General features: G+C 28.4%; 1 protein-coding gene across 1 annotated transcript in view; it reads right to left on the bottom strand.

Moving 5' to 3' along the window:
- LOC142331121 (uncharacterized) overlaps positions 1 to 13,836 on the bottom strand; it is a 64,419-nt gene that overhangs the window by 33,899 nt on the left and 16,684 nt on the right. The window contains exons 5-10 of the mRNA XM_075376804.1: positions 13,478 to 13,513; positions 11,898 to 12,018; positions 9,381 to 9,443; positions 6,145 to 6,293; positions 5,000 to 5,124; positions 1,723 to 1,883 (exon numbers count right to left, since the gene is read on the bottom strand). Coding sequence (XP_075232919.1) covers positions 1,723 to 1,883; positions 5,000 to 5,124; positions 6,145 to 6,293; positions 9,381 to 9,443; positions 11,898 to 12,018; positions 13,478 to 13,513 — 655 coding nt within the window. The remainder of the gene's footprint in view (positions 1 to 1,722; positions 1,884 to 4,999; positions 5,125 to 6,144; positions 6,294 to 9,380; positions 9,444 to 11,897; positions 12,019 to 13,477; positions 13,514 to 13,836) is intronic.

The following is a 13,836-nucleotide window of genomic DNA, read 5'->3' on the forward strand; positions in this document are numbered from 1 at the left end:
TTTACAGCTGAAAATTATTTTTGGTATTACTTCACGGATTTACTTAAAATAGAAATAAATCACAACCACTTAAAATAATTGTGAGGTGGACTAAATTCTGAAATGAACAAGTAACAATATTTGTTAATATTAATAATCCTATTGACTTGGAGCTACACCAATAGAGTACAGAAAAAATGGATTTTTTTTTAAAAATCTCACAGAAGGAAAGTAAAATTAATACGGGTTCAAAAAATTTGAAATCAACAGATTTAAACTCAAAAATATAAAATGTGATATCATACATTCACTTTCAAAATGTTTAGTACAACTTACCGCTATAACTTAAACAATTTTTTTTTAATTTAAATTAATTCACCACAGAAATTTTGAAGCTTGTACACAGGAATATGGAAATGGAATTTTTGTAACGTATGAAAAATGACTTGCTGTACTGGGATTTGAACCCAGAACCTCTGTATGAAAGGCCAAGCAGTACCACTCCTCACTCCTCCATGGAGATTGGCTTTGTATCCACTACATACTTAATCATCTGTATAAGCATAAAAATATGGCAGTTTTGTACATATTTCACCCTGATCCATTTACCCATTTCAGATGATGATCTTAAAAGAACGTTTCTTAGGCGAGTGGAATCTTAATATGTTTATGAAAATGTCTCAATGCCTGAGGTCATTATTTAAACTTTTCATAATTGAAATAGCCAGTTTTCATAGAAAACTCAAAATAAAATACATCAAGACCACAAAAACATAGAAAACCATACCCCCTTGCAAACATCAATATCCTATTCAGTGTTGCTCATCTATCAGTTGAATACTTGGCAAATCTATCAGTTTCTTTAGCAAATAAAACAAGCAATAATGTCTTGAAATAAAGGGCAGTTATAAGGGACTGTTTTATTATAAAAATTGGATAAGCCTAAAAGCATTTAGCTTTTTTTAAGATAGAAACTTCTTTCCAATACAGAAAAAAGATCCTGCAAAATTTCAAATATAAATCAAGTACAAGTTGCAGTTTTCATGAAATCAAGTGTAAAATAAAATAAAAAAATACCATTTGAATACTACATATGTTTTAATCAGAATTCACTGTACTTCTTGCTGGTCTACTGCCTTACCACAAGAACAAACTGCCTTTGTCATGTCAGAAAAAAAAGTTAAACTCGATAAAATAAAAGTTACTGGGTGTAGAGTTAAGCAAAGGTGTGACATTGAAAAATGGATAGCTACAGCTTTGTCTTGAAGCTTAAATATATATAGTTAAAATCTTATTTACTCAGATAAAAGTAAACTCACTGAACAGTTATCAAAACTCACAATGCATCAGTGGACAGCAATTTTGCTTCCAAAATCTGGTTGACCATTATTTTTTACTGAAAAAATGCTACTGGGATTTCAGAATGCATTGCAGACACTACTAAAAAGTAAGTTCAAAAATTAGCAGGTTTTAGATGTGATATGATATATTCCCTTATTCAAAATAATAGAGGTACATAATGATTTCTAACAATCTGTAATAATATCCTCTGTGGTGGGAATGATAGTACTTCTGCCTTTCATCTGGAAAGTTCTGGGTTTGAAAATTGGTCTGGCACGACATTTTTTCACATATTATATTTCTGCATCATATTCCCAAATGCAAGCTTTAATCTTATGTAATGAACTAAGCACAAGCACACATAAAAAAATATAAAAACATTAAAATTAACTTAAAACTTACGTGGTACAATCCAGTCTCCTTTAGGAAGTTTAGCTCTTATCATCACACTACCATACCTAAAAGCGAATTTTGATGAAATTTGTGCTGAATATACTGGAGGAAGTATTTGAAACGTTGCTGCTTGATGGTAACATTCTTCTGATCCATAATATCCTGTACACCTAAAAATGACCAAAATACAAGAATATTTATAAATAATATTACAATATTTAAATTCTATTAAATAAGCCACCTAGGACAGAATATTGAGATAAGGGATATTTACCTTAATTTTTCACCAAAGTATTTTTGCAGGATCCTTCATCCTTAGTCACAATTTAAATAGTTCAGTTATTACATAATAAAAATTGCATATTAATTTACATGAGTGCTGATATCTGATACAATTTTTATAAGACTGCCTTCCTTCCCCAAACACTGTCTGTTTTATCAAATTGAAATTTTGGTTGTATTTATATATGTAATATTTTTCTATTATATTTCATTTTAGGTCATCTTTATTAATTTATAATATTTCTAGATTTGTGTTAATATCAGAAATATAATTTTTATTGTTTATTAGATGGTCTGCTATATTAGATACACCTATTTTATTATTTTTGTAATTTCTGTAATGTTCAAAAATGTAGTTTCAAAGGATCTATTTGTTTCTTCTAAATATATATCACAATCATTAATTTAATATTATAAATTCCACACAGATTGTTTATTTTATTATTATTATTTTTGTTTTTTTTACTAATTTTATTATGTGGTTATTATTCTCAGTATCATTATTTTTATTAATGTTCTTGGTCACTGAAAATTAACATATACAGATATGATTAGTAGAGTAGTCGAGTACACTCATAATAAACAAAGAAAAGTTAAATAATGAAATAAACATTCAAAACATATAGCAATAAAATAGATATGATAATAATTTAATTAATAATATTTTAAAAAAACAACTACCAAAACACAATAACAAATTAATGTACAATATGTAATAAGACACAAAAATTAAGAAATATACATAAGTGTTTATACACTAATATCATTAACAAAATATTTAAACCAGTGTACAAACATAATAACTACAAAATAAAATATTTAGAAAACAAAAATAATAATAATAATAGTAAAATAAACAATCTGTGTGGAATTTATAAAATTAAATTTAATAATTGTGATGTTACTTATATAGGAAAAACAAGTAGATCCTTTGAAACTAGACTTGTGGAACATTATATAAATTACAAAAATAATAAATTATGTTTATCTAATATGGCAGACCATCTAAAAACCAATAATCATTCTACTTCTGATATTAATAGAAATTTAGGAATATTAGTAATTAATAAAGATGACATAAAATTAAATATATTACAAAAATATTACATATATAGATAGATGCAAACAAAATTTCAGTTTGATAAACCAGAAAATGTTTGAGGCAGGTGGTCTTATAAAAACTGTATTAGATATCAGCAATCGTGTAAATTAATATGCATTTTCATTATTTTCGTATTTTTATTTTAAAATTATTTTTCATTTTTGTTAAGCAATAACAGAATTATTTCAATTATGACTTAGGATGCGGGGCCCCGGGAAAATATTTTCATGGAAAGTTAAGGATAAGATATGCCTTGATTAAAGGTAAGATATGGACCACAAAATGTTAATTTAAATAAATTAAACATGTCATCTCAATTTTCTGTACAAGATGGTTTATTTAAGAGAATTTAAATGTTATTTATCAGTACAAAGGAATAATTTGAATCTTAAAAAGATTAATTTCAGAAAATAATATATATTATATTATTCTTCATATCAGCCAGACATGTGAATTCATAAAATAAAGTACTATTTACACTATGAAATTACAGAATATTCCATCACAAATGTACGATACATATTTTTTTTTTTTTGTCTTGAATCATTTGACTGGTTTGACGCAGCTCTCCAAGATTCCCTATCTAGTGCCAGTTGTTTCACTTTGAAACTTCACTTAGGGATGTAACAAAATTTAAATAGAACCGAGTTGGTTTGAACTGCAGTTATTTGAAGTCACATGCTGCTACTGCTAGCATGACTACTGGTTATGCTACTATTAATCGGTTGTAAAATGTTCACTCTTCAGGGCAGTAAAGTTTTGATCTATGCAGTTTCTAAAGATTTTGTTCTTTGTGTTTTTCTAAAATGCCTTATATGATCAACGAAAGGATTGCACAACAAAGTGGTGTGTAATTCACATCCTGCCATAAGATACTTATGGATTTAAATTTGAAACTGTATGGATTTAAATTTGAAACAGTGCAAAAAGTTAAGAGAACATACAAACTGAATAGTTTTAATTATTGCGACTGGCTTCTCAGAAACATTGTTGATGAACAGATAAACCTGATGCTGAATTTCATGTCAGATGGAGTACGGTTTCATTTATTTGGGAATGATAATTTGCACAACACCAAGTAACAAATAACTAATAATCCTCACTGGAGGTTTGAGCATCTATTTTAATGAGAAAATGTATGAGTGCTGTTTCCCATAATTATATAGCAAGGACCAATATTTTTGGTCAGACTGTCAATAGAGAAATGTAACGTACAATTTTCAGAAAAGTCTAAGCTCGGTTAACAAATTTTGAAAAAGAGTTCGGCTTCTTCTGACAAGACAAGAGTAATATGTCACATCAAACAATTCACTAGCACGCATTTCATGAGGCTTTTACAGAAGAATGAAATTCCAGCATAGGAGAGTGGACTCCACACTCCCCAGATTTGTCTAGTTGTGAGTTTTTCTTTGGGGCTATTTGAATCGTAGAGTTTATGAATTGAATTCCAGACTATGAACTAAAAGCAAACATTCAACAAGAAATCCGCAGCATTGATATCAAAGTTTTGCAGGTGACTCTCAATATGATCACTCAAACAGTTTTAAAGTTCAAACCTGAGCAGGGTGTTCACTCAATTCGAAGAACACTTCGAGAACTTTGTAGAGATATAGAGAATATGTAAACTTTTGGTAATGTAAATACAAAATTTAATTTAATTTACATCTTCATTTCATTCATAAAATGTTACATGTTGCAGAGTAAATGTAGTTACATTTACTCTGTAGCAGTTTGATTTTAAGTTACTCTGCATATATACTGTACATAGTGCATCAATAGCTCAGTTGGTACAGCATTTAACTTTGATGTTAAAGGCTGTAATTCTTGTATGAGATGGTTTTTTCTAATCTTCAGTATTTTATTTCATTACTTCCTCAAAAAAAAAAAGAAGAAAATACTAACTTTGATAAATCTAAAGATCCTTCTCTAACCATTTGGTCATCCATCAATGTTGGTTGAATATGTAGAATTCCATCTTTAATAAATATATTCTCCTTCGTTTTATTATAAACAACAAATTCATTATCCTGTAAAAAAAGAAAGAAATCTGATTACTCTGCCTGGTAAATTTTACTGGTCATTAAATTGCAAAGTAATTCAACGATTTAATAATTACAAATAAACAACCTGTTAGTTTCCATCTAGATGGTAAAAAACATGGTGGGCTAAAATCCCATTATGTTTGAATCTACATTTAAATTCTATAACAAAAATTTCTGATATTAAGCAATATTAGTAGTAACAAGTGAGAGATTTCGATTTTGCATTTGCTATTTATTATATATTGTCATTACTATACTTACTATTCACTTGTTCGTACCACTTTGTATGTGTGTTGAGAATAATGGCGTTTCAGAACGCAAAACATAGACAAGTTTTTATGCTACAGTTTTGATGTAAAAAATAATAAGAATTCTACTCCTTTTGAGGAAGAATTCCATGCAAGATTTCCTAATTCTCCACTAACAAGTCTTTATGCAAGCTGAACAGTCAAATTCTATGTTTGATAAAATTTGAAAGATGCTGAAAATACTCAAGTTTAAGATATTATTAGCTAAGATTAGTTCATCCACTTTGTGAAGATGACTTTGAATACATAAAACTCTTTTCTTCCTTTTATTTTATAAAGTCAGTGTCAAGTTAAAGGTTAATTAAAATCATTAAAATTGCTAAGAGTGCTAATCAGAGCGTACACACTTGTAACTAAACGCTCACTGTCCTAAACTTAAGTAAATTCTAGATACTATTAAAAATTGACTAATAATACAAATTCAGTGGTAAAATGCTGCATATACATAAGTGTTACTTATGTATATTTGTTTTGAATGAATTTGTAACCTGAAAAAATATCAGTATATTTTATTGTAGGATTATAGGAATGTTTATTTTAAATTTTGAAATTACTTCCTAACAATTTCCATAATTCCTAGTCATAATTAGGATTATGATTTCCATAATTAGCATCACTGATTTTTATTGTGCAGTATGTTAAATGTTAATTTTACATAAATTAACTTAATTAATGTTTGGTTATGCTTAATAATTACCTCAGCACTTGATATTTTTATCGTATGTCTCCATTTAGATGTGTCAATGGAAGAAGAATCAAAGTTATCTTCAAAAAGAATTTCATAAGCACATTGTCTAATACCATTTACAAGTGTATAACCAATCATACAGCTTATTATTTTTGTTTCTGTAACAATAATTGTAAATGTCTTTTATAATTGCTTATTGAAATAAATTCTATATATAGTACATTTCCGTACAAAATCATATTTAAAATGACTAAAATACAGGATCATGAAGCTGATATTCAATTTCAAAGTATGCTGAACCAATTTTTGAAAAAAAAGAAGTTAAAATAACTTTTTTACATAATTATAATATTGTTGACAAATACTTCATTTAATTCATTTTGAACACTGTAACTGAGAGAATTTAAAATAGAAGTTCCCAAATGAAAACTTATTATACTATACTGGATGATCATTTGAAAAATTACCACATTTATTATTCAACAGCTATCAGTCTCATTGTATTTCTGTATGCAGCCATGTACACCATTCTCGGGGGGAACGTTTTTTAAATTATTTTCAAAGGGGTGCATTTTAATCTGTGGATTAAAACTGTGAAAATTATTTTTAAAATTACCAACACAAAATTTTGCCCTTAAATGTTTTCTAAATTTTCAAGGGTTGAACTTATGAGATGATATAACTTGTGACAGCTCACTGGAAGGCTCTTTGAATGATTTTTCCCAACTCGACCAAAATTTTGGGTCATTATATTTTATGTATCAATTTGAAAGTGATTGGTGCAAAATTATGGCAGTTATCGTGTCCACAAGAAAGTGAAATATATATATAAACTTTTGAACTGATCTGGTGGTTTTGGGATCTGGGGATGTGGAAAATGAATATGTAAAAATTTTCCGTTAGTTGAATAATGGTACCCATTACAATAGGTAGCTTGCTTATGAAATCTACCTAAAAGCTGAAGATCTCATTGTTAGTGTTTGCTTGTAGTAACAGGTTATAATTTTCTGCAAATTATTGAAATCTTAGTTTTATGATGAAGTTTTGTAAATTGTTTTCTTTCATATTGTTTGTAATTAGTGGCAACAAGTATCTATTCTATATATTTTGTCATATTTTATTGAAATTGTTGTGTTCTTTAGTTAAAATTGGCATTTGGTTTGTGTTATTGTTCTACTGTTTGGCCTTTCATTTTATGTCTTTTGTAAATTTGTATCGCTAAAATGACTTACTATCTGAAAGAAAGGACTGAACTAATTTTTACATATGGAGAACACAATAAATGTGCTAGAAGGACTGCACAAGCATTTAATGAATACTTCACACTCTTATACTGTAAAACTTGTAAAAAAATTCCAAGAAATTGGATCTGTCATGAATAAGAAACGTGGAGGGCGAACATTTTAGACGAGTTGAAGTTTTGGGAAATGTAGTAGCAAATCCTCAGAGCTCAATTCATAAAATATCCCATAAAACTGAGATTTCCTTATGCTTCGGTTTACACTACATTAAAATACAGTAACGCTGTATTAATTCAGTAACACTGTATCCCAACATAACCTAAAAAAAAATATTAATATAATCTAAAAAACAAACATATTTTAATCATAACTTCAATACTAATGAACCAATTTTTTTTTTATTTGCTCCAAATTACTTGTAATTCAAAGGGCATTGCAATGAGGTGTCACAAGCTATACCATCTCATTTAAAAAAAATAAGTTTTCAACCCTTGAAAATTTGGAAAACATTAAAGGGCAAGATTTTGTGTTGGTAATTTTAAAAATAATTTTCAGTTTTAATCTGTAGATTATGATTATTTCAAATGGTTTAGGAAGTTATATCATGTAATTTTATAGTTATTTTTGTTGGACTGAAATTTAAAAAAAGTACTTCCCCAAAAGGTTTTTTGCACGTACCAAGGAAAGGGGTGGGCAGATTTTAATTTTTTTGGATTGTCAAGTAATGTAATCAAATGTTACCATTGCCATTTAAAATTTTTGATTTGTGTAGCAGAAAGGATAGGTTCCACCCGTTTGAAAATAATTTTAAAAAAGTTCCACCAAGATTGGTGTACATGGCTGCAAACAGAAATATGATGGAACTGATAGCTGTTGAATAATAAATGTGGTAATTTTTCAAATGATCACCCGATATAAAAATGTATGAGAAATTTTTAGTGTTGCATTATTTTAAACAATGAATTTGGTAAACACATTGGTCTACTTTTGTAATGATTATTATGGAATTTAAAAATATCTAATTTCAATCCATTTTTATCATAAAGTATTTAAAAACAAGCAAAGCTATTTGCAAAAATAAAACCACTCTGGCTCCCTTCACTTCTTCCTAATTACAAAAAAAGTAACAGATTTTTGTTGGGGATTCAATTTAATCAAATTTAAATGAAAACTGGAAATGTTGAAAATTTTTAACTGCCATTTTTTATGAAATTTATTTTCCATTGTTGGAATTGTGTTCTAAATACAAATGGTCATTGCTTACATTTGTTCTAAGTGTCAACAACCTTGAAAAAATAGTTCAGATTCACTGAAATACGTAACATTAGTTTGTGCAACACTGCTTTTATCAATCAGCTCTTTCAAGAACATATTATTATTTCAACAAGTGGTGAGAGATACAAAGCTTACAAATCTTAGAAATTTTATTTCCACGGAAAAGAATGATATCACTTTTTTAAGACTTGCTGATTGTATCACAAATTTTTTTTTTAGTGCTGGGATTTGCAAAATGTATGAAATTAAAAAAAAAAAAAAAAAGTGACCAAATTTAATTTAGTGAAACATAACCAATTTGGTATAAATGTCATACACTCTTTCTTTAGGGTTAATTTGAAGTTTATGTGATAAAAAAAAAAAATTCTATACAAAGATATATTTAGATTTTAATTCAGAAAGGTTTTACGATTCTTCTGTGAAATTAAATTTTTGTTACATAAAACATTTGATACAAGTATTCTCATATTTCAAACAATATTTCTACAATGAATGCAAGTTTTTAGTAGTTACCAGAACTTTTTTCATATATAATTTATTTGCCCTGTACTCTTAACTAATATATGAATGATTATTTGGATAAACAATAACCATGCAACAATACAATAAATAAATAAATATATATGTATATACACAAATAGATATTTCATTTATTTAAAAATAAATTATTTATTATACAAAAATAAGTAAAACTGAAATAATTATATAAATAATTTTAAAATAACTTACGTTTCATAAATCCACACATTAAAATTTTTGCTGCTTCATTACATCTGTCACCCCCACCACCCACTAAAAAAAAAATCAAAAAATAGAATCAAAAAATTGTTTAATATAGTGATAGATTAAAATAAATTATTTTATTTGTCTTTAAACGTTGTTTATTTCTAGTCAAACCCATTACATGTTTATTTGTTAGTATTTTACATGTACCTCTATTTTATGAACACATTATGATAAAAAACACCAATAAATAGAAGTTATAAAAGTGCTGTCTTCATTAAATAATTTATAAAATAAAGTTCTTTACAGTAAAAATTATTAGTGGAATAAAAACAAAATTATTATCAATATTAATTGGATATGGAAATTTGTATATAAAGTAGTGCTTTGTATTCACAAATAAATTATATGAAAAACAGGCATAACATAAACATTAAAAATTGTACTTAAAAGTTAATATCTTCCATTTTTCAAAATTAACTTTTAGAAGTCAACACCAACCCAAAGCAAGAACATTTTTTGTTTTCTATGATATTTAAAATTTCTAATTTTGATTTGAATAAGTGTTTCAGCAGATATAGTTTTAATTTTATAAATCTGTTTTGTGCTATTTTTCATGATAGTTTAGAAAATACAAATAGTAATTAAATTTTTCTACACCAAATATTTTATTCCGAGCCACATATGTAGTTGTTTGATTCAACAGGATCTGGCAGGAAAATTCTGGACATTTTAAATATTATTACAGTTAAACCAGTTGCAAGTTGTTATATATTTTAGATTATAAATAAAACTAACAAGAAAATTCTCAAGTTTAATGAGAAATCAAAATAAAGAATAAACCATACTAACAAATAAATTACATGTAATCATTCAGGCAATTTAACAATGACACTTCCACAATATTTCAAAATAGGATAGTCATATTGGTATTCTCACTTTAATACTACTATATATTAAAATTGTCTGATTATAATAGAGCAATGTTCTAATAGAAGTATCATAGTTCATGTCTAATAGAATCAGAAAATATGCCAGTAAATGGTTGCAATCTAGTACTTTTGAACATGAGACATAAGGCAAAGAAATGATGAGTACTTCATTGGAACTATCCCAAAAGAAAAATGCTGACCTGTTAACTGTAGAGTGAAATTATTACTTTTTTTGTATTATCTGTTCAATATATTTCATGTTTGGTAATAATTATTCAAAAAAGAATATTTGCTGTATATCTAATATATATCTAATATACAGCAAACAGGAAATTACAACATGTAATACGAGGGTAAATCAATTATTATCCGCAATGCAGTTATAAATTTTATTGCAATACAAATAGGAAACTTACATGTACATCATTTTTCAACATAGCCCCTTGCATTTCAGCGCACTAGGTACATCGTTACACAAGCTTTCTGATTTCCTCACAAAAAAAAGGTTTTCGGTTGAGCTGCGAGCCAGGAATGCACCGCTTCATTCACCGTTTCGTCTGAGGTAAATCGACGGCCCCTTAATGCCTTTTTGAGTAGACCAAACAAGTGGTAGTAAGAAGGGGCAAGATCAGGACTATACGGTGGACGAGCCAGTACTTCCACAAGTTGAGTTTCAGCAGCGTGGGCAGCAGTATGTGGACGGGCATTGTCGTGCAACAACAAATCATCTTTCGACAGCAGTCCTCAGCGTTTCCTTCGAATTGAATGCTTCAGCTTGGCAGTAAGCATCTCACTGTAACGCGCACTGTTTATTGTCGTTCCCCTTTTCTCATAATGTTCCAGTACTGCGCCTTGTGAGTCCCAAAAAACCGTTGGCATCAGTTTTACTTCGGATGATTGGGTCTTGATCTTTTGCAGTGCGAATTTGGATGTTTCCATTCCATACTCTGCCGTTTACTCTCAGACTCGTAATGATGGATCCATGTTTCGTCACCAGTGATTAATCTAGTCAGAACCGTGACTAATTTGCAGACGATGTGCCACTTCATCAATAGTTACTCGTTTGTCTAAGAAAACCTGTCACGTTCACGTTCAATGTTTTCCTCATTTGTGGCGGTAAACAGTTTTCCGGCTCCGTCGTGCGACCATTTTTGAATTTTTTCGTAAACACTCCGTTGCGACAACACACTATTCCCATACTATACCGAAAGTGTTCGATGAATTTCGGCCCTTGATACACCTTCCGACCACAAAAAACGGATAACTGAACGTTGCTCTTCTTTGGTGCAAACAGAAAGCGAAGCAACAACGGTAAACAGGACGGCAGAAATAACTGAACTAACTAGCAGCAGCAAACCTGCACGGACATAACAACAACTAAACCACGCATGCGTCAACTAAGCAACATGACAGTGTACTACCAACATAAACAAAAGTATAACTAAATTGCGGATAGTAATTGACTTACCCTCGTTCTTTTGTTAATTACAAAATAAAGTGTTCTGTTTGACATATAAAAAATTGTCAAATTATACACTGAGAAAACAATTAAATCTGATAAATAAATTAAAAATTAATAAAAATCACTTACATGCCTGAAGACACGAAAACATACGTAAAAGATAGCCTGTTACTCTATGTAATTCCAAATCTCTAAACATATCTGTAACTAAATGTAATAAGCCTGGATAGGAAATTTCTCTATTCTTCATCTGTAACAAAAGTGATATATAAAAATATATTTTAACCTGTATGGTATTCCCCCACGTATGAATTAACAGAAAAGTTCATCAATGCAAATCACCACCCAAAAAAAATTACCGTGAAATTGGTAAAAACTCTTTGCAACGGTTCTGTTTTTGTCAAAAATAATTAATCATTAAAAGATCAAATTTAACCAAAGAAATAATTAATAAAATTCAGTAGTAAATGGTTACATCCCCACACATATTTCTTATGACAGCTGAATATTTCTTTCAGTTTGACTCACACAGCGTTACAAATTTGTAACTGTTCTCATGTTATATTCAATTTTTTTCAAAAAATGAGAGAGATGATCATTATTAAATATTGATAATATTTATTAAGAAGTTGATTATCTACTAGTACTTTCTCCATAATAACAAACTGATATTAATCAAAGGTTTTATTTCTGCCAGGCTTGGTTTCACCTAGGTGAATACATAACCAGCCAAAAACCAGAGAAACAGATCTTGATATGCAATTTGCATATTTTACTTGTTACCTCTTCATGAGCAGAAAGCTAGTATATGGTGAACTATGTCAAGTAAGTGTAGAAAACTGGTGAATGGCACACTAAGTGCAGAAATCTGGTATATGATGCATTATGTCAAGAGGACTCAACCAGTACTTTTGGGGAGGAACTTGTAACTGCGAAACACTACCAACATGATTATTATGCTCATCATCATTGTTAGAAAAGACAAATTGGGAATGTTGGTTGTAATAGCATAATGCCACTTTTATAATGCATTTTGCACTCCATAATGAATTTTCTTTATTAGTTTTCTGGAGTCAGGATAATATAAACAATCTGCAGTGACCTAAACAATGACTGATCAAGTATGAACTTATAGACTTATTTTTAGATGCTGCTAAAGAATCAGAACCAGCTAAAAATGAGTATTACTGCCAGAATTATACCTGGAATGTTGAGAACATTAGTATCATTTAAAAATTTAATCTACAGATTTACATAAAAGTAAATAATTTCATTTAAAATAAATTTATTGGTAAATCAGATTATGATCCAATTTCTAGAAGAGCACTGATTATAATCAAATTGTTAAGCAATTTATTAAAACTAGAAACAAAAGCACATTAAGACTCTTTCTCATAAACAAACATATAATTCTCAGTAATAAAAAGATGCTGTTGTCTGGCAGCAAACATAAGCTGATAGTTATTTTTATATGCAGAAAAACTCAATTTGATTTCCTGGCATAATATACTTTAGATAAAAATTTTGACATGTAATGGTTGCGATTTTTAGAATAGCAACTTAATTATTAGATAAGTATGAAGAATATCAGTGTAAAAATTCAACTTAATTTTTCTCATTAAATATCAAAGATTCTTTTGTTTTACTGAAATACATAATAAAACAAGTAAAAGTATTATGGAGAGTAACGAAAAAGAAAAAATACTCACAATTCCAAGTTCTTCAAATGTACATGCTAGCTCGCACTGAAAAATTATATAACAGAAATTAAAGTTTCTAGAAATAATATTCATTATTTGATACAAAAAAAAGAAAAACAAATTGCAGGTAAAATTTTTTTTCTATAAAAATACCACTATTACATCCTACACTTAAATTAATAGATTAAAAATTTTAAAAAGGATTTCTTGGATAATCTTCTAAGTTTTTATTAAGAGTGAAAACAACGATTTTGTTACATTTGATAAATACACAAAAAAGATGATTCTGTAACATATTGAAACATTATGATACAATTCAGAACTAACTAATTTTTTTAACTCAAGAAAATCCAGCATTAACATACTCA

Source organism: Lycorma delicatula, chromosome 10, assembly GCF_047948215.1.
Source record: "Lycorma delicatula isolate Av1 chromosome 10, ASM4794821v1, whole genome shotgun sequence".
Classification (NCBI taxonomy): domain Eukaryota; kingdom Metazoa; phylum Arthropoda; class Insecta; order Hemiptera; family Fulgoridae; genus Lycorma; species Lycorma delicatula.